This window comes from Corvus moneduloides, chromosome Z (assembly GCF_009650955.1).
Source record: "Corvus moneduloides isolate bCorMon1 chromosome Z, bCorMon1.pri, whole genome shotgun sequence".
NCBI lineage: Eukaryota > Metazoa > Chordata > Aves > Passeriformes > Corvidae > Corvus > Corvus moneduloides.
Genome location: NC_045511.1, coordinates 37,360,407 through 37,375,027, shown reverse-complemented (window position 1 = coordinate 37,375,027; position 14,621 = coordinate 37,360,407). Strand labels below are relative to the sequence as shown.

The window sequence follows — 14,621 nt, the reverse complement described above, 5'->3', positions numbered from 1 at the left end:
AGTCCGGTGGCAAAGCAAGGCCTCTGGGGCTCGCCCGCGGAAGGGAGACGTCTGCAAGTTCCTCAAACTGTAAAAAACTCTCTATGGAATTTGCCTCGGGTGGTTTAACTTGTGTCAGATTTCAAGGGACAGGGAAAATAAACACCTTCAACCTTCTCTTCAACAAGTCGGGTTGTCAGAAACAAGGAAGAGGCTGAGTATTTAATAATTACCAAACGGCACACATTAAACCTGAAAATTAAATCAAGTTTTATTCAAAGCATCTATTAGAATGACAGCACATCAACTCTTCTGCTTTTAACTCATGCCAAACTACAACTTAAATCTTTCAAAGCACTGAACAATTTCTTGTATGTAATCACTTAGTAAAACAAAAAGCAGTCTTCCACATCCCGTCTTTGCTTTTTTCACTTGGTATTTTACCCAAAACTTGTCATGATCCAAAACTGCTTCAGCTGTCTGAATTTTGTCTATGGCAAAGTACAATCCAGTGTACTTGTCATACTTAAAAGACCTGAGGAAATATTCTGGCTGACTGAAAAAAAACTTAAAAAAACTCAAACCAAACAACAAAGAAACCTGCCAAAAAACTCACAACCAATCCTAATGAAGTAAGATTCCAGTCTGCAAGAGGTTGGTAATTACAGAGTCTCCTGCCCTGTGAAATACTACTCAGGAGCAATTCTGAGTTATGATTGAGAATTACAACAGATGTTATGTTCAGGGCTCATTTTGGGATCAGACTATTCACATGAAACCAGATGAACAGTCAAAAGCATGTAATTTTTTTTAGAAACCCAATACCTACATACCTGAATGAATTACCAGTTTTACATAGGCTAAGAAGCCTAGTATGACTAGTGTTTCCTGTTTTTTTCAGAAGCTGAAGCAGAAGTTAAACCGTATCACTGGTGCAAAATTATTTACATTCAATGAAAGAGACTTTTTTTTTTTTAATTATTCAATTACTTTTTAGTTAAGTGCATGAACACAAGATTTAAACAAACTGGGTTAATGAGATTTTCAACCACAACAGGTTATCAGAGAACATACTTCAACAGCTGCAGTTTCTGATGTAAAACCATGCTACTTTTCTGGAACAGCTGTATGCATCTGGTCAGCCTATATCAACTGATCGATAAAACATTTTCCTCCTTTTCAGTTTAAGTGAGAGGGAAAGAAGCTTCCCTTCTCATCTGAATTTCCTGACTTCCAATGAGAGGAAGAAGTTAAAGCAAGCAGGTCAGTAAATGCACATTATTAATATCCCCTTAAGCAGTAGCTTAACAACAACAACCACCAACAACAAAACCAACAACAAAACCACACACAAAAAGTCCAATCTGAAAACAAAGTTTTGTTAGCATATTAGGAATCTCTGGCTGCCTTCAAAGCAAAATATGGAAAAAGATCACCATGAGGCAATGCTACTGAAAGTATACAACATTCACAAAGTGACAAGATACCCTGTTAAACATTTTATATCAGCATCTGAGTACTAGGCAGCGTTCTGTAACTTCATTTATTTGGGAAATATATGAAATCACACTGTTAACACACTTGTAACTACCTTTGGAAGCCTATTTTCTAATTGTATAGTGAATACTTTTCTGCAGTGTTTAATTTATAGCTGTGCTATGGTTAGTGAACAAAAAATCGGCATGTTATCCTGGAGTAAAGCAGTAAGGTGGCTTTATGCACGGTAAGTATGGAGGCTTCTATTTGCTAATCATTATATAAAAGCAATACTTTAAAACTTAGTGTTTGCTAATAGAAGACCTAGCATAGTTTACTACAAATTCATACCACCCTGTAAATAACCCCTTTGTTAACAAAATCAAGTGCCAAATCACTACAGGGTCCAAAAACACCTGAAAAAATATTACCAATTGTTTACCTTTTTCTAGACTTTGCAAGACTAATCATTTTCAGATAAAACAATGTGCAAAACTTCCCAACTACACATGTTAGGAATAACAAGTGCTACCAAGAGATTCTGCTGAAATCAAATCAAAAAAACATGAAGCAGCAAAGTCAAGCCTCATACCTTGAGCAGTCACAGTGAAGATATTCCCTGCATGAAGCATTTTCTTTCCCTGTACAAGTTGAGATAACTAACCTTTGCCCTTCGCCTTGGAGATGCTAGGTAAAGATATACTGACATTAGAAAAACATGGTTTCATTGCTGTTTAACAATATCCCCAGACCCATCACTTTGCTTAAATAGTCAGATAAATACTTTTTTGTCAGCCTTCTTTGGCCACATGTACCATCCTGCTAATCGTGAACACTTTGCTCAGAAAGTGTTTCCTGTGAAATCTGCTTCAAATAAATGAGTTAACCTTGCAAAATCTAGCTTCCCACGACACATAAATTTGTCAACCCTGCCTTACGCAGTCCCATATTTACAAAATACTTAGAAATTTTACATCTGTCTTCTACCTTATCAAAAGTGCAATTCTCTCACCCCATGTTATGGGGCAACAACATTCTTCATAAATTCTACAGAATAGCAGCCTATTATAAGCAAATAAGGTGCTTAGCTTATGCTTGGGATCTAACTGGTTAAGTAATACCAGAAAGTACATTTTTTATGGGCAGAGACTGCTCCTCCTATCTACTGTCGCAGGGGTGCCACAGCTAAGTTTGCCAGCTCAATGAGTGCCAGTGCACCATGCATGCGTTCACGCTGCTCCTGGAGGCGGCGGTGGCGGGCAGCTGAATGAGCGCTGTTTTTCTCTTCATCATCCTCCTCGTCAGACTGAAGATACTCCATTGGGTCCTGCTGTTCCTGATCCGTTTTCTGGATTGCTTTGGTCTTCAAAGCAGGGGCACGCTGCTCTCTAGTCTCCCAGTATCTATAACATCAAATGTGGGGAATACTTGTAAAATACTGACTCGCACACCAACAATTCAAAATGCGCAAAAACCTCCCTAGCACTAGCTTGCACCCAGCTGGGCACTGCATTTGGCTTTATCTTTCAGCCCTGATATAGTAGTATTTAAGCTGTCAGAAACCTCCTTTATTCAGTATTTTAAGTGTAAAGTGCCCAAGTGAACATCTGTGACAGATTGTGTCTCCATGGTGTTCTCATCAGGCATTTCTCCCATGGCATACACAGCCCCTCATAAAAATGCAAATTCAGCAAAACTGTAGCACTAGCTAATAAAGTATTAGCAGGTGTTGATCAAGCAAAGAGAAGTATTTAAGCAGAGAGCAAACACAAAACAAAACAAAGCAAAACAGTAAGAAAAAGATTTCATGAGGAACTGTGTCTTGACGAGGAGTTCATAATTCTTCAAGGATATGCAAAGCTGTGCTGATGTGTACTGGAAGAACATCTAGTTTTGGTTTCTTGGGGTTTTACTATCCTTAAGAATAAATGCTGTGTCAGACCACCCTTTTAAGTATTTTGAGAGAAGTGACACCATGAGGGAACTTACTTTGCTAGCCACTCAGCCACAGCTTTATTGTCAGCCGTCTGCTTCTTACTCAGTCTGTCCGTGAGCTCCTCCCTCTTCAGTCGGGCGTATGGATGTTTGGGACAATGACGATTTGCATGTGTGAACCTGCTTAAACAGCCTTAAAAAAACACGAAGTGACAATGAAAAATGTGTTACAGAAAGCAGGCAACCAAAGAAAGTGTAACATCTGTGGGACAAAATCCAACCTTCCCATTCACAAAACCCCTAAGTTTCATTGAAAACTGAGTGATCTAGTTGCAGTTCATAACATGCCCCATCATTTTATGCATTGGTGTCCACTGACAGAGAATGTATGCAATACTTAGATACATACTTGCAGAAGAATTAGGCAGATTCTGCATGGCTCTTCCCTGCCCTAAAAGTTCCACCAAAATTAGACTCCGAAGCTTTGGTTAAGGACATACATTTCCAATATTAGTCTGACTCCAGAAAGCAGCAAATTGTTCTCTGATAACTCACCATTCTCTGAGCAGACAAAAGGTTTCTCTCCTGTGTGGAGTCGCTGGTGAGTTTTGAGCTGCCCACTCTGTACAAAGGCTTTCCCACAATCTGGGTAGTCACATAAATAAGGCCTTTCACCTTAAAAATAGTAACAGAAGAGATTTGTGAAAGATAATCAGAAGTGCCATAGGATCCAGTGGTGGTCCCTGGCTTGAAACTTGCATAAGCAAGCTCTCATTTTACCCACTCGGAAACTTACACCTACTTAAAAAGTCCTGGTGTACCTTGAAATGCATGCTCTGTGCCACTGGACAATATACTTATCTCCAAAGAGGAGAAAAAGAAACTGTATTTTTCCTTGTCATATTTTCTGATTTAAGACTCTTAGATAGCACTACATAAACTTTGTCTTGTGAAACTGTGCACCTGTAGAGCAAGAAATATATGAAGTAAATGGACAAGTAATGTAATTCAAGTTGTAACCACAACTTGTAATATCAAGTTGCAATAAATTTTATGCTTACCATAGCCTGAATTAGCGTAAAATATCTGAGGTCAACATTTCTATGAGGCTGTAGAAATATCTCATTAGGAGAAATATCTCACATTTGAGAAAAGTTACAATGGTGGAGGCTGCACAAGAAAACTTATACCAGGTTTAACTTTTCTTAGGACAGTCATCAAGGAAGATTTCTCCATGCAAAATGCAATCAGAAGAACAAAGAGAGCAGGTGTCTCCTTCCTCATGCAGATCTGACTGAACACGCTACACAAAGGCATGCCATGCCACCAGCCTCAGGAAGGCAACAAAATGAGGGTGAGTCTGGTCACTAATTCAGAGGAATGACACCAGGGTAAGCTCTACTCAGTTAAGTAGCTCTTACAAGTTCAACACACTGTACGACCAAGTGAAGTAACATCTTTTGACCAAAAAACATGAGGAAACTGCTGTTTAATATCATTATCTAGATTAGTCATAGTGACTTGAGTCAGAAGGAGATGGTGAGAGCCAAGGCTTTTGTGGGATTTTGTTTGGCTGGTTTTGGGGCAGTGCTGGTGGTTGTGTCTGTATTGTGAGCTACATTTGTTCATATTTTACTGCAAATATGGAGAGCTGTTGAAGAAAAAAATGGATTTGTTTGGTTTAAAGAAACCCCAAACAACATCTTCAGTTCAAGCTCAGCTGAGTATTGAGTGAGTTCATCATATATTTTAACTTAACTGCAACTTTCTTTCTCAATACAGTTCAGTAAATTAGGATGACCACCTCCACCCTAGAAAATGAATTGTAGGTGATGGGGAAGAAACAACTGGGTGGTGATTTTAAGCATGTGAACTCTTCTCTCAATATTTAAGCACACTTCTTAGGATGTTACAGTTCTGAAGTTGCCAGCCACTTCTTAAGTTACTGTAACCTCTTACAGCAAAACTTCAATTGTAATGTGAAAAATACATCAGCAATGAGGAAACAAATCACAAAAAAGAGGCAATCAGGATAGAAAGTGCTTCCAAGCTCAAGTACAAAGCACCAAGCTCAAGACTAGTTCTCTCTCTTATGAAGTAAGCCCGTGACATCAATAGATAAAATGTTTACACAATTTGCCTACACTATTATAGCCCAAATCGCTGCTACACTTCCCCACGACAAACATGGTTACAAAGACTTTGATTGACTAACAAGCACTGGGAGCAAAGTATGATTAATTTAGCAGTTACAATAAAATCCTAACAGGTCAAGTTCTTTGGGGTTCCTTTATGCTTGCTTGGGGGGGGGGGGGGAGGTTAATTCCTTCCCAGGTGCTTCCTAAGTGGCTCACCCCAGCTATTCACACCTTCCTTTTACTTACCGGTGTGAGTTCGTTTATGGGCTTGCAGTGACTTCTCTCGTGGAAAAACCCTGTTGCAAATATTGCAGCGTATCCTGCTGGAAGAGTGCTCTCCTTCACTGATCAGGTCTCGGACGGTGTCTGCTCTTGGACGGCCACGTCTTATTCCATCCTGGGTGTAAATAACGAGGGAACTAAACTCAGGCACTTCCTCCCCCCTGCAGTTTGGCCAATGGGCACAGCATCCCCTAGAGCGACAGCACGACCAAGGATGGTGTTGTGACAGCACAGAGCCACACCAGACTGTGCCCAGCCCATTTCTAACTCACTCCTAAAGGCTGTGCTGTGGCCGGTGCAGGAGGGGAGACGACAGGCACCACCATGTGCTCAGGAACACGGGAAAACTGACAACAGGATCACAGAATGGGTCAGGTTGGAAGGGACCACAGAGGGTCATCTGCTCCAAACTCCCTGCTTAAGCAGAGTCATTCTAGAGCACATGGCACAGGATTGTGTCCAGGCAGTTCTCGAGTATCTCCAGTGAGGGAGACTCCAAAACCTTTCTGGGCAACCTGTGCCAGTGCTCAGTCACCAACGAGGTAAAGAAATTCCTCCTCATATTGAGGTGGAACTTCCCGTGCATCAGTTTCTGACTGCCGCTTTTTTTTCTGTAGCTTTTCACAACCAACCAGAGCCTGGCTCCATCCTCTTGGCAGCCTTGTTAGGTATTTATATACATTAATAAGGTCCCCTCTCCGTCGTCTTTTCTCGAGGCTGAACAGGTCCAGCTCCCTCAGCCCTTCCTCATAAGAGAAGTGCTCCAGTCCCTTAACCATCTTTGTTGTCCTACACTGGACCCACTCCAGGAGCTCCATGTCCCTTGTACCGAGGAGCCCGCAACGGGACAAAGCACTCCAGATGCGAGGAGAGAGATAACAAGGGGGCTTTTCTGATGGCGAGGATGCTTTTTTAAGGGTTTTTTTTTTACTTTTAAAAGGGGGGGAAGGACGGGCAGCTGCTCCGTCCCCTGCCTTTCCCCGGGGCGCGCGCGCCGCTGCCGGAAATGACTTCACTTTAAATGCCCGGGCGGAAGCGCGGGAGGGGCGCGCGCCGCGGAGTCACCCTGGAAGCGCGCGGCCGCCCGCCCCCGCCCGCCGCGCACTCACCTTCAGGTGCCGGTGCCGGCCGCCGCTCCCCGGGCTCCCCGCCTGCTCCTCGTCCCCGGCGGGGACTCTGCCCGCTCCCCCGCGGGGCGGCGGGAGGGCTGAGGGGCCGGCGGTGCTGTCGCCGCCGCCGGGGCTGAGGGTCACGTTGTGCGCGTTCTCGCCCCAGCGCCACGGGTAGACCATGAAGTCGCTGAAGCCGGGGCTGGTGGGGACGGGCGGGACGGGCATCGGCTCCTCGCCCCCGCCCCCCCCCGAGGAGGGTTTGATCGGGGTGATTTTGATAACGGAGACCAGGACGCGCTTCGGGGAGTCCTGGCAAAAAATCACCGGGGGGGGGGCCCGGCTGGAGCCGCTCCGCCATCGCCGACCCCTCGCGGAGAGCGGCGAAGGGAGTGCGGAGAGAGAGAGAAAAAGGAGGGCGCTCCGCGGCGGCACGGCCCCGGTGTCCGCGCCCGTGTTCCGGGATGGACCGTGCAGCTGCACGGATGTCCCGCGGCCGTCTCCACCTGTCGCCGTCCGGGCCCGCCTCAGCCGCTCATCACTGAGGACGGCGGCTCCCTGTGGTCTCGGTGCCTTGCCCTCCGCCTCCGCGGCCACCCCGAGCCGATCCGCCAAGTCAGCGGCGGCCCCCCGCCATGGCAGCAGTTGGAGCGAAGCAGTCACAGAGTCCCCGCACCTTTCCGAAGCGAAGCCGGCCCCGCTAGTAGCCCCGGTCCCGGCGATACCCGAGCAGGAGCCGCCGCCGCCGCCGCGGTACCTCCGCGCTCGCCGCCCGGGCCGAGCCCCAGGTTTTCCCGCGTTACGTTTCGCGCCCGAGCGCAGCCAATCATCCGGCCCGGCGCGAGTGTCACGGGGAGTCTGTTCCCGCCGGCCAACCGCTGGGCGGGAAAGTCGGCGGCCGCGCCTCTAGGGGCGGGGCCCGAGGGCGAGGCCGTGCGGCTGCTGCCATCCTATTGGGCAGCCGTCGGGCGCACGGCGCCGGGAGAGGCGCTGATTGGGCCGCCGCAGCGGGGGCGGGAGGAGGCAGGGTGGCGCGCCCGGGCAGGTTTGGCGCGCTGTGGCTGTGGGCGGGCTGCGCGGGCCAATCCCGTGGCAGCGCAGCGGAGTTGGCGCGCCCGGCGGGTTAAAGGGGCCGCCTGGCGGTGGGACAGGGGTCGTGGCTTCGCTTCCCTGGGTGGGGGGGGAAGCCCTTCCCTTTCCCCTGCCGGGACCCTGCCCTCAGCGGCCGACAGAACTGGGAGCGAACTTGCCGGCTGGGAGGGTGCCCCCGTGAGCCGCCTCCGCGGGGGTCGTAGGGCGGGCGGGCGCGGTCTGGACGGCGCGGCCGTTATGGCGCTGGCGGGGCCGCCCGGGGAGACGCCCCGTCCAGCAGCGGTGCCCGTGGCAGTAAGGCGCCCGTAGCTCTACAGCTACATTCACCCGGCGGTGTGAGAAGTGGGCAGGAGACGTTGTCACGGGCCTCGATTCGGGAATTTTAGGAGTTTCTTAAGGCAGATGGTATTTTATGAGGATGGTGCCAGACTCTGTTCAGTGGTGCCCAGCGTTAGGACGAGGAGCAGTGGCCCTAAACTAAAACACAAGGAGTTTCACCTCAACATGAGGAAGAGCTGCTTTACACTGAGTGTGGTAGAGAACTAAAACACAAGTTTCACCTCAACGTGAGGCTGCTTCAGCCTGAGAACATAACTTGCATTTCTTACATTAGTAGCTAAATTTTGAGGCCAGCACCAGGAGCACAGAGAAGCCATGGAGCTGTAAAAATGGCGAGGTTTTTTGTTCTTCAGATCTATTTTGTTTGCAGTTCGTATGCTGCAGATTGCTGCCTTGTAAGAGTGTTAGCAAACATCACTGCTGGCAGGAATAGAAAAGTGCAGGGAAGAGCAGGTTTGCAGCATACAACTTATTAACTAATGCCCCTTTGGATAACGGGAAAAGTCTGCCAGGTCTTCCAATGCAGAGGCTATAGTACAGGGCTGCAGTATTCCTTATCCATCCTGAGATCAGCAGCCCTTTCATTATGAATTATAGTTGAGTTTGTTTTGACTGCTCTTTTAAACTAACTAAAAATCCTCAAATTTTTGCTTAGGCATATTCTTGTTTATTGCAATGCTATCCTAGCTTCTCAAAGTCAGTGTTACACGGTAAAGTCCTACCATTACTGTGCCAGGTCAGGCATTGCTTACCAGGCCAGAAAGAAAATGCTGCAGCTTGTAACATTTGTTTCCAAAATGAGCAAATAGGTTTCCAAATGCTTGGACCTGACTCCCTTAAAAACCCTTCAGCCCTAAAAATAGTCCATGGTAAACAGTTCTGGTAATATAATGTTGTAGAGGAGTAGTAATTACACCCAAAACCAAACTGCAAATACTCTTCATCACTTTCCAAAGCTACATGCCTAATGCTTCAGATAGCACGTGTAGCTGCTAAAGAACTCCAGTGATGGATGGAATTAACATTATGAGCTGTCATACAGAACTGTAGATATTGGGAATGGTGCAGTGCATTGTGAGCACCTGAATATCTCCATATTTAACCTATGCTGCCCCAAGGTACACATTCTATTTTGTGATGACATTTGAGGGCCTGGCAGCAGATTAACTTCTTTACATGGATCTTGTAAAGTTTTCTAATGCCAACTGATAGAACTTTTTTAATAGAGGCAACACAAGAGAAGGAAGAAGTTAGTTGATGCCACATCTGATATTTTAACTGTTCAGAACAATGGTCTTTCATGTTGTAATAACAATAACCAGAAAGACGTGAACTTTTCCACCAGATCCTGCCCCTGGAAGAGAAAATGTGCATGTAGAATGTACGTGGCCTAAAGGGCTTAAAACACACTGCTTTTCAGTACACAGTCATAAGTATGTGTTAAAGCATTAATGTTTTAGTGTAGAAACAAAGAAAAGTTCTTTCTGAGAGTTGAAGGGCTGAGATAATGAAACACAGTACAACCTACAATCAGATCAAATCCTGCTTATTACAACAAAGAGTACCTTTTATCATACATGACATAAGACAGAAATTGTGAAAGGGTAGAGAGCAAGGATTCAAGAGTAAGCAGGAAAAATACCTGTGTTCTATCTGGCTAGTTAGACTTAAGATGGAAATGACAATTATGAAGTTTGAGGATAATAAACTCTTCCGGAAATAAAACCAACTAACCCTGAAACAGAACACAAACATGACAAATAAAGATGAAAAGAAGTATTCTACCTCTTTAAAGCACGCACTTTATGTTATGACCTTTAGGTAGATAATAGCAAACAATCACACTGCATGTAACTTTATTGTTACTATGTCATAATATGGACTTACATAAAAACTTCGCAATGGTAATAAAATCTTTTATCTAAGTCTTTATTATTACATTTTTCAAGTTTCCAGATTTCCTGTCTGAGCATTCAGATTCTGCTCTAGGAGTCACATTCACAATCTGTGAGATTTTCACTGCTGGGACTGAGACCCCTTTGCAGTGGGTGGCTCTAGTGACCTGACAGGTGCCCCATTTGAATCCCTACACACACCACACTCACACTGTCAAACACGTTTCCTTTACCATCCTGACCTCACATTTTCCATAGCAGAGTCCCGGAAGGTGGGTTCCTTGAAATATTTTAATTGTTACGCAGCGACACCATAGCAGCACACGCCGCTCCTATGGAATTGCTGGGCTTTTACACCCTTACAGTCCATACACCCACCCTTCACGCCCCTTGCACGTGCCTCTTGGTCCAGTGGTGATATTTGGGCTGGGGTCTCCTCCTTGTTCATTGGGTCCTGCAGAGTCCTTAGGCCACCCCCACCCCTACCAGCCAGGACCACAGGTCCCTGTGCCCTTTGTTAGCAGAAGGTCAATGGCTGTTCATGGCTCTTTGGGTGGGGCTCCAGCCATTTGCTGCCAGCCAGGGCAAATATCCAGCTCACACACAAAGCTCTCAGCATTAGGTGTATTCCTCTATAAGCATGTCCATCTTTGGTGATGCAGCTCTCTGTTTGGCTTAAGACTTCATGCAGTGAAGTTTGCTTAGTAGGATTGCGTTGCTGGAAAATTTAGATCTTCTAAGTGGCACAATGTTACCCTCTCTACCTGTTCTGGTGTCCTGCCCCAGAATGGGACCTCGAGCCATGTGATGTATTCAGCATGCTTCTTCCTCAGGCAGGAGAGATGTAGGCACTAGAAAATGAAATGTGCAGGGATGAGAAAGTGTCTGTAAGAAAGGTCAAGGTGAGGACGACCCTTGCTGGTGATTAAGTACTGAGCTGTAAAGGTCAGAGAAACAGCCTCCGTTCTCAATTCTGTCTCTTGTAATTAGGCATTTTTGCCCCAGAAGGGGGCAAAGAAAAGAAAAGGGAAAAGGAAAAAGAAAAGAAAAATAAGTAAGAGCTCCTTTGGCAAAGATGTCATATTCCACAACTACACCTGCTAGGCCAGCTTGTGTAGGGTTGTTCTGTGCATGTGAAAAATACAGCTGTGGAGAGAACATGGATGGAGTAGCCACTTTGTCAGGCTACTTGACTTAACATGACTAACCTGTTGTCAGGAAGGTTAGACGCCTATGCCTAGTACTGCAACCATGAGGTTCAGGCTTTGCATGCAAATAAGTAACCATGCTGAAGCCATCGCTGTTACTTTTTTGGTGTAAAATTCCAGGCAGAATGTTTGGGTTTGCTTCGACAGTAAAATTCAGGTTTTCCTTGTCAGTCTCTGTTGTTTGTGTAAATTCGTAACTTCACAATCACACACTGATTTCACGTAGTGAAAAGCTGTGAAAGGAATGAGAGGGAGGTGTTTTTACAAACAGTGTGCCTGCTGGTAGATAAAAGCCAGATACTGATAGGTGAAAGAAACAACGGGAGGAACCATAAATTCCAGGGGAATTCCACTAATTGACACAGACAGTTACTCATCCAAGGCCATGCTAAATGCCTGGACTTAGAGAAAAAGAATAGAGATATAAAGAAAAAGGATGGGGGCGGGGAGGGGGGGATGCATATTGGAAGGGGATCTGTATGAGGTGATTCGGGAAGTCTGTACCTCTCAAGTACCTCAGCCAATGGGGAAAGAGAGAAGGAAATGTGGCCAGGAAATCAGGATAAAAAGGAGGCTGCATCCTCCAGCAATCTGAGAGACCTCATGGGAAATTGCCCCATGACCTCTCCCTTTATTCATGAATAAAGCTACGGGACTCCTCTGTCTCCTTTTTGTACATAAACTTCTGGTGTTGTGATGTGTGTGATGTTGTGGATTTCTGACAGCTGCAAGCAAATGAAGAGATTGCAAATTACTTTCATCTGTCATGCAAGACTTTTAATCAGTTTGGGGGTTGGAATCTCTTACAGAAATTTTGTTTTGACAGCTCGGAGCATCAGAAAACTAAGAATTTTTCTAAAGCTTTACATTAATTTTATAAAACAGAATTGTACAGATAAAGGTAAGATATATTTATAGCAAACACTGGTTTTGGCTGTCATTGTGGAATCTCTCTGAGCAGCTAGACTTTTTTGTTTTCTCTTTTGAGACTTCATGAAAAAAAAGCCAAATCCCACAGAACACCAAATCTCTAATCTTACTGCTGAAATATTTCTGAATTCCTCATATTCATCGCTCTCCAGAAATACTGTGACCTTCAAAGTGCCTACTAAAGCTGCAAGGACATTACAGTCAATGATGGCACCCTTTTGTCTGTCATCTTTCATATACAGCATAATTTTGATTCAAACTTGTAGAATATTTAAATAAAAATATTTCAAAAATTTCTAAAAAACTTTCTGAATACAATGCATCCTGAGGAGATCTAGTGTAGATGCAGCAATTGATACCAAAAGGCTCCAAAGAGGTGTGCAAAGATTTGGTGAGTTTTTTGATATGGTGCAGTAATGTGATGGTGCTAATGTCTTTCTCCAGATTAGAACAGGACAAAATAGCTTTCCAATTCCTTCTTTGCACTGAAAACACATGTAGTTTAATCTTTCTACTAAATAAATCAACTGTTCAGAGCAAGTACAGTTATCTAAATGAACATTTTTATACAGTATTTTATTACTTTATCATATTCATGAAAATTTCTTCATGAATTTTTGTTTATCATGGGTAGCTACATTTTACAACATAAGAACTGTGCAGAAATAATATTTTTCCTTTGTTGAGTTAAAATATTCTGCTTTTAATTTGAAGCATTTCAGAGCCTGAGAGATTTGACTCGATTACCAGGATTTTGTAAAGCTTTTTGTGAGGTGATAATTGCCTGAACTTACTGTCATTAATTCCATTGATGCACAACAGTTCGTGATCTCTTGAATGAAACTGAAGCTTGAAAGGACACTAAGTCCAGTCATGCCCTGCAAAAGTGGGTCTACATGAAAGCCAGGAGAGATGTAATGATTATGTTCAGGGCTTGGAATAACCTGAAGAGGATACACCATATTTTATTTTATGGTGGTGTGCACAGACCTATCAGCACCCCAAAATGACGAGAGAAGACAGTTATAGTGACAGGGCTGTCTTTAATCCTGCCTTTTGAAACATAGCAAGAACTCTGATTTGGTTTCAAGTTCCTGTAATATGGATAAAATTAATTTCAAAACAAGGCGGTATATACAGTGAAGTTATGATAGAGGAGGTGTTAGTTTCCCAAGAACGATCAGGATAAAGACAGCCTCATCACAGAAATCAAGACTGCAATCGGCACTCTTTGGGCAATTGTGGCTGAAGGGCTAAGATTTTGTTGTTACTGTGGCTGATGAAAGAGGCACTGATATTTCACCTGCCTAGGAGCCCGTCCTCTGCGGAAAAAAGCCTGGCTGAGTCTCCCGGCATGTCACTGTTGGTCTTACTTATTGAGACATTTTTATTTTGAGACGGTGAAACTACTCGCAGCTCGGTCCAGAGCTGTGATCAGCCGACAGGGCTCCTACAGGGGGGCTGCACGGAAATCTCTCACCATGGGGGCATAGTGACCCCCGGGGAGCTCCACCCGCGGCTTTGGGCGGACGCAGCCGCTCTCCGAGCTAAGCGGCACTGCCACCGCGCGGGACCGCGGCGCTCGCTGGCCTGACCAACACCACTGCTTTTCTAAGCAGAAGGGGGCGTTTCAGGCACTTCGAGGGAACACAAGATTACTTTATGCAAGTATGCCGGCCACCCGCTGCAGAGCTACCCTTGGGAGCGCCCAGTGTAGCGAGCGCCTCTGCCACTGGTGTCACTTGTTAGAGGATGTAAGTTGTACCAAAAGACCCCAAAGACTAAAAGACCGTTGTGTGACGGCACCACATTCGAAGCGCTTGCCGCTGAAGAGTGTCCCCAGCCTGGGGCCGTGCGCCCGCCAAGCCCTGCGCCCGCCGGGCCGCACGCCCGCTCACTGCCGCTCCCGAGGAGCGCCGGCCGAGGGCGCGGCCGCGGCTGCGGCGCCGCCGGGGGGGCGGGGCGCGCGCTCATGAATAATTGAGAGATGCATCGCATTGGTCAGAGGGCGTGATTGACAGCGCCGGCGCTGCACGTTAATTGGCCGCAGCCAGGTACCCGGGGCGGGGCGGGGCAGAGCCTGGCGCCGGGATTGGCTGCTCTATTCCTCGCCGGTCGCGCGTGCCGGCGGTGGGCGGGCCCGGCCGCGCTTATAGGCGGTGGCGGCGGCGAGCGCGTGGCGTTCCATTGGCTGTCGCGGCTCGGCTCGGGGCGGGGCTGCGGAAGGTGCGGCGGCCG

The 14,621-nt window shown here is 46.1% G+C and overlaps 1 protein-coding gene across 1 annotated transcript; it reads right to left on the bottom strand.

Annotated features, from left to right (window-relative positions):
- Positions 1 to 225: 225 nt before the first annotated feature.
- On the bottom strand, positions 226 to 7,376 carry ZNF367 (zinc finger protein 367). The gene is given in 6 exon segments (XM_032097082.1): positions 226 to 2,858; positions 3,445 to 3,583; positions 3,946 to 4,065; positions 5,775 to 5,925; positions 6,920 to 7,255; positions 7,257 to 7,376. Coding segments are annotated over 6 exon segments (1,011 nt in total). The 5' UTR covers positions 7,281 to 7,376; the 3' UTR covers positions 226 to 2,617.
- Between the last annotated feature and the right edge of the window lie 7,245 nt (positions 7,377 to 14,621).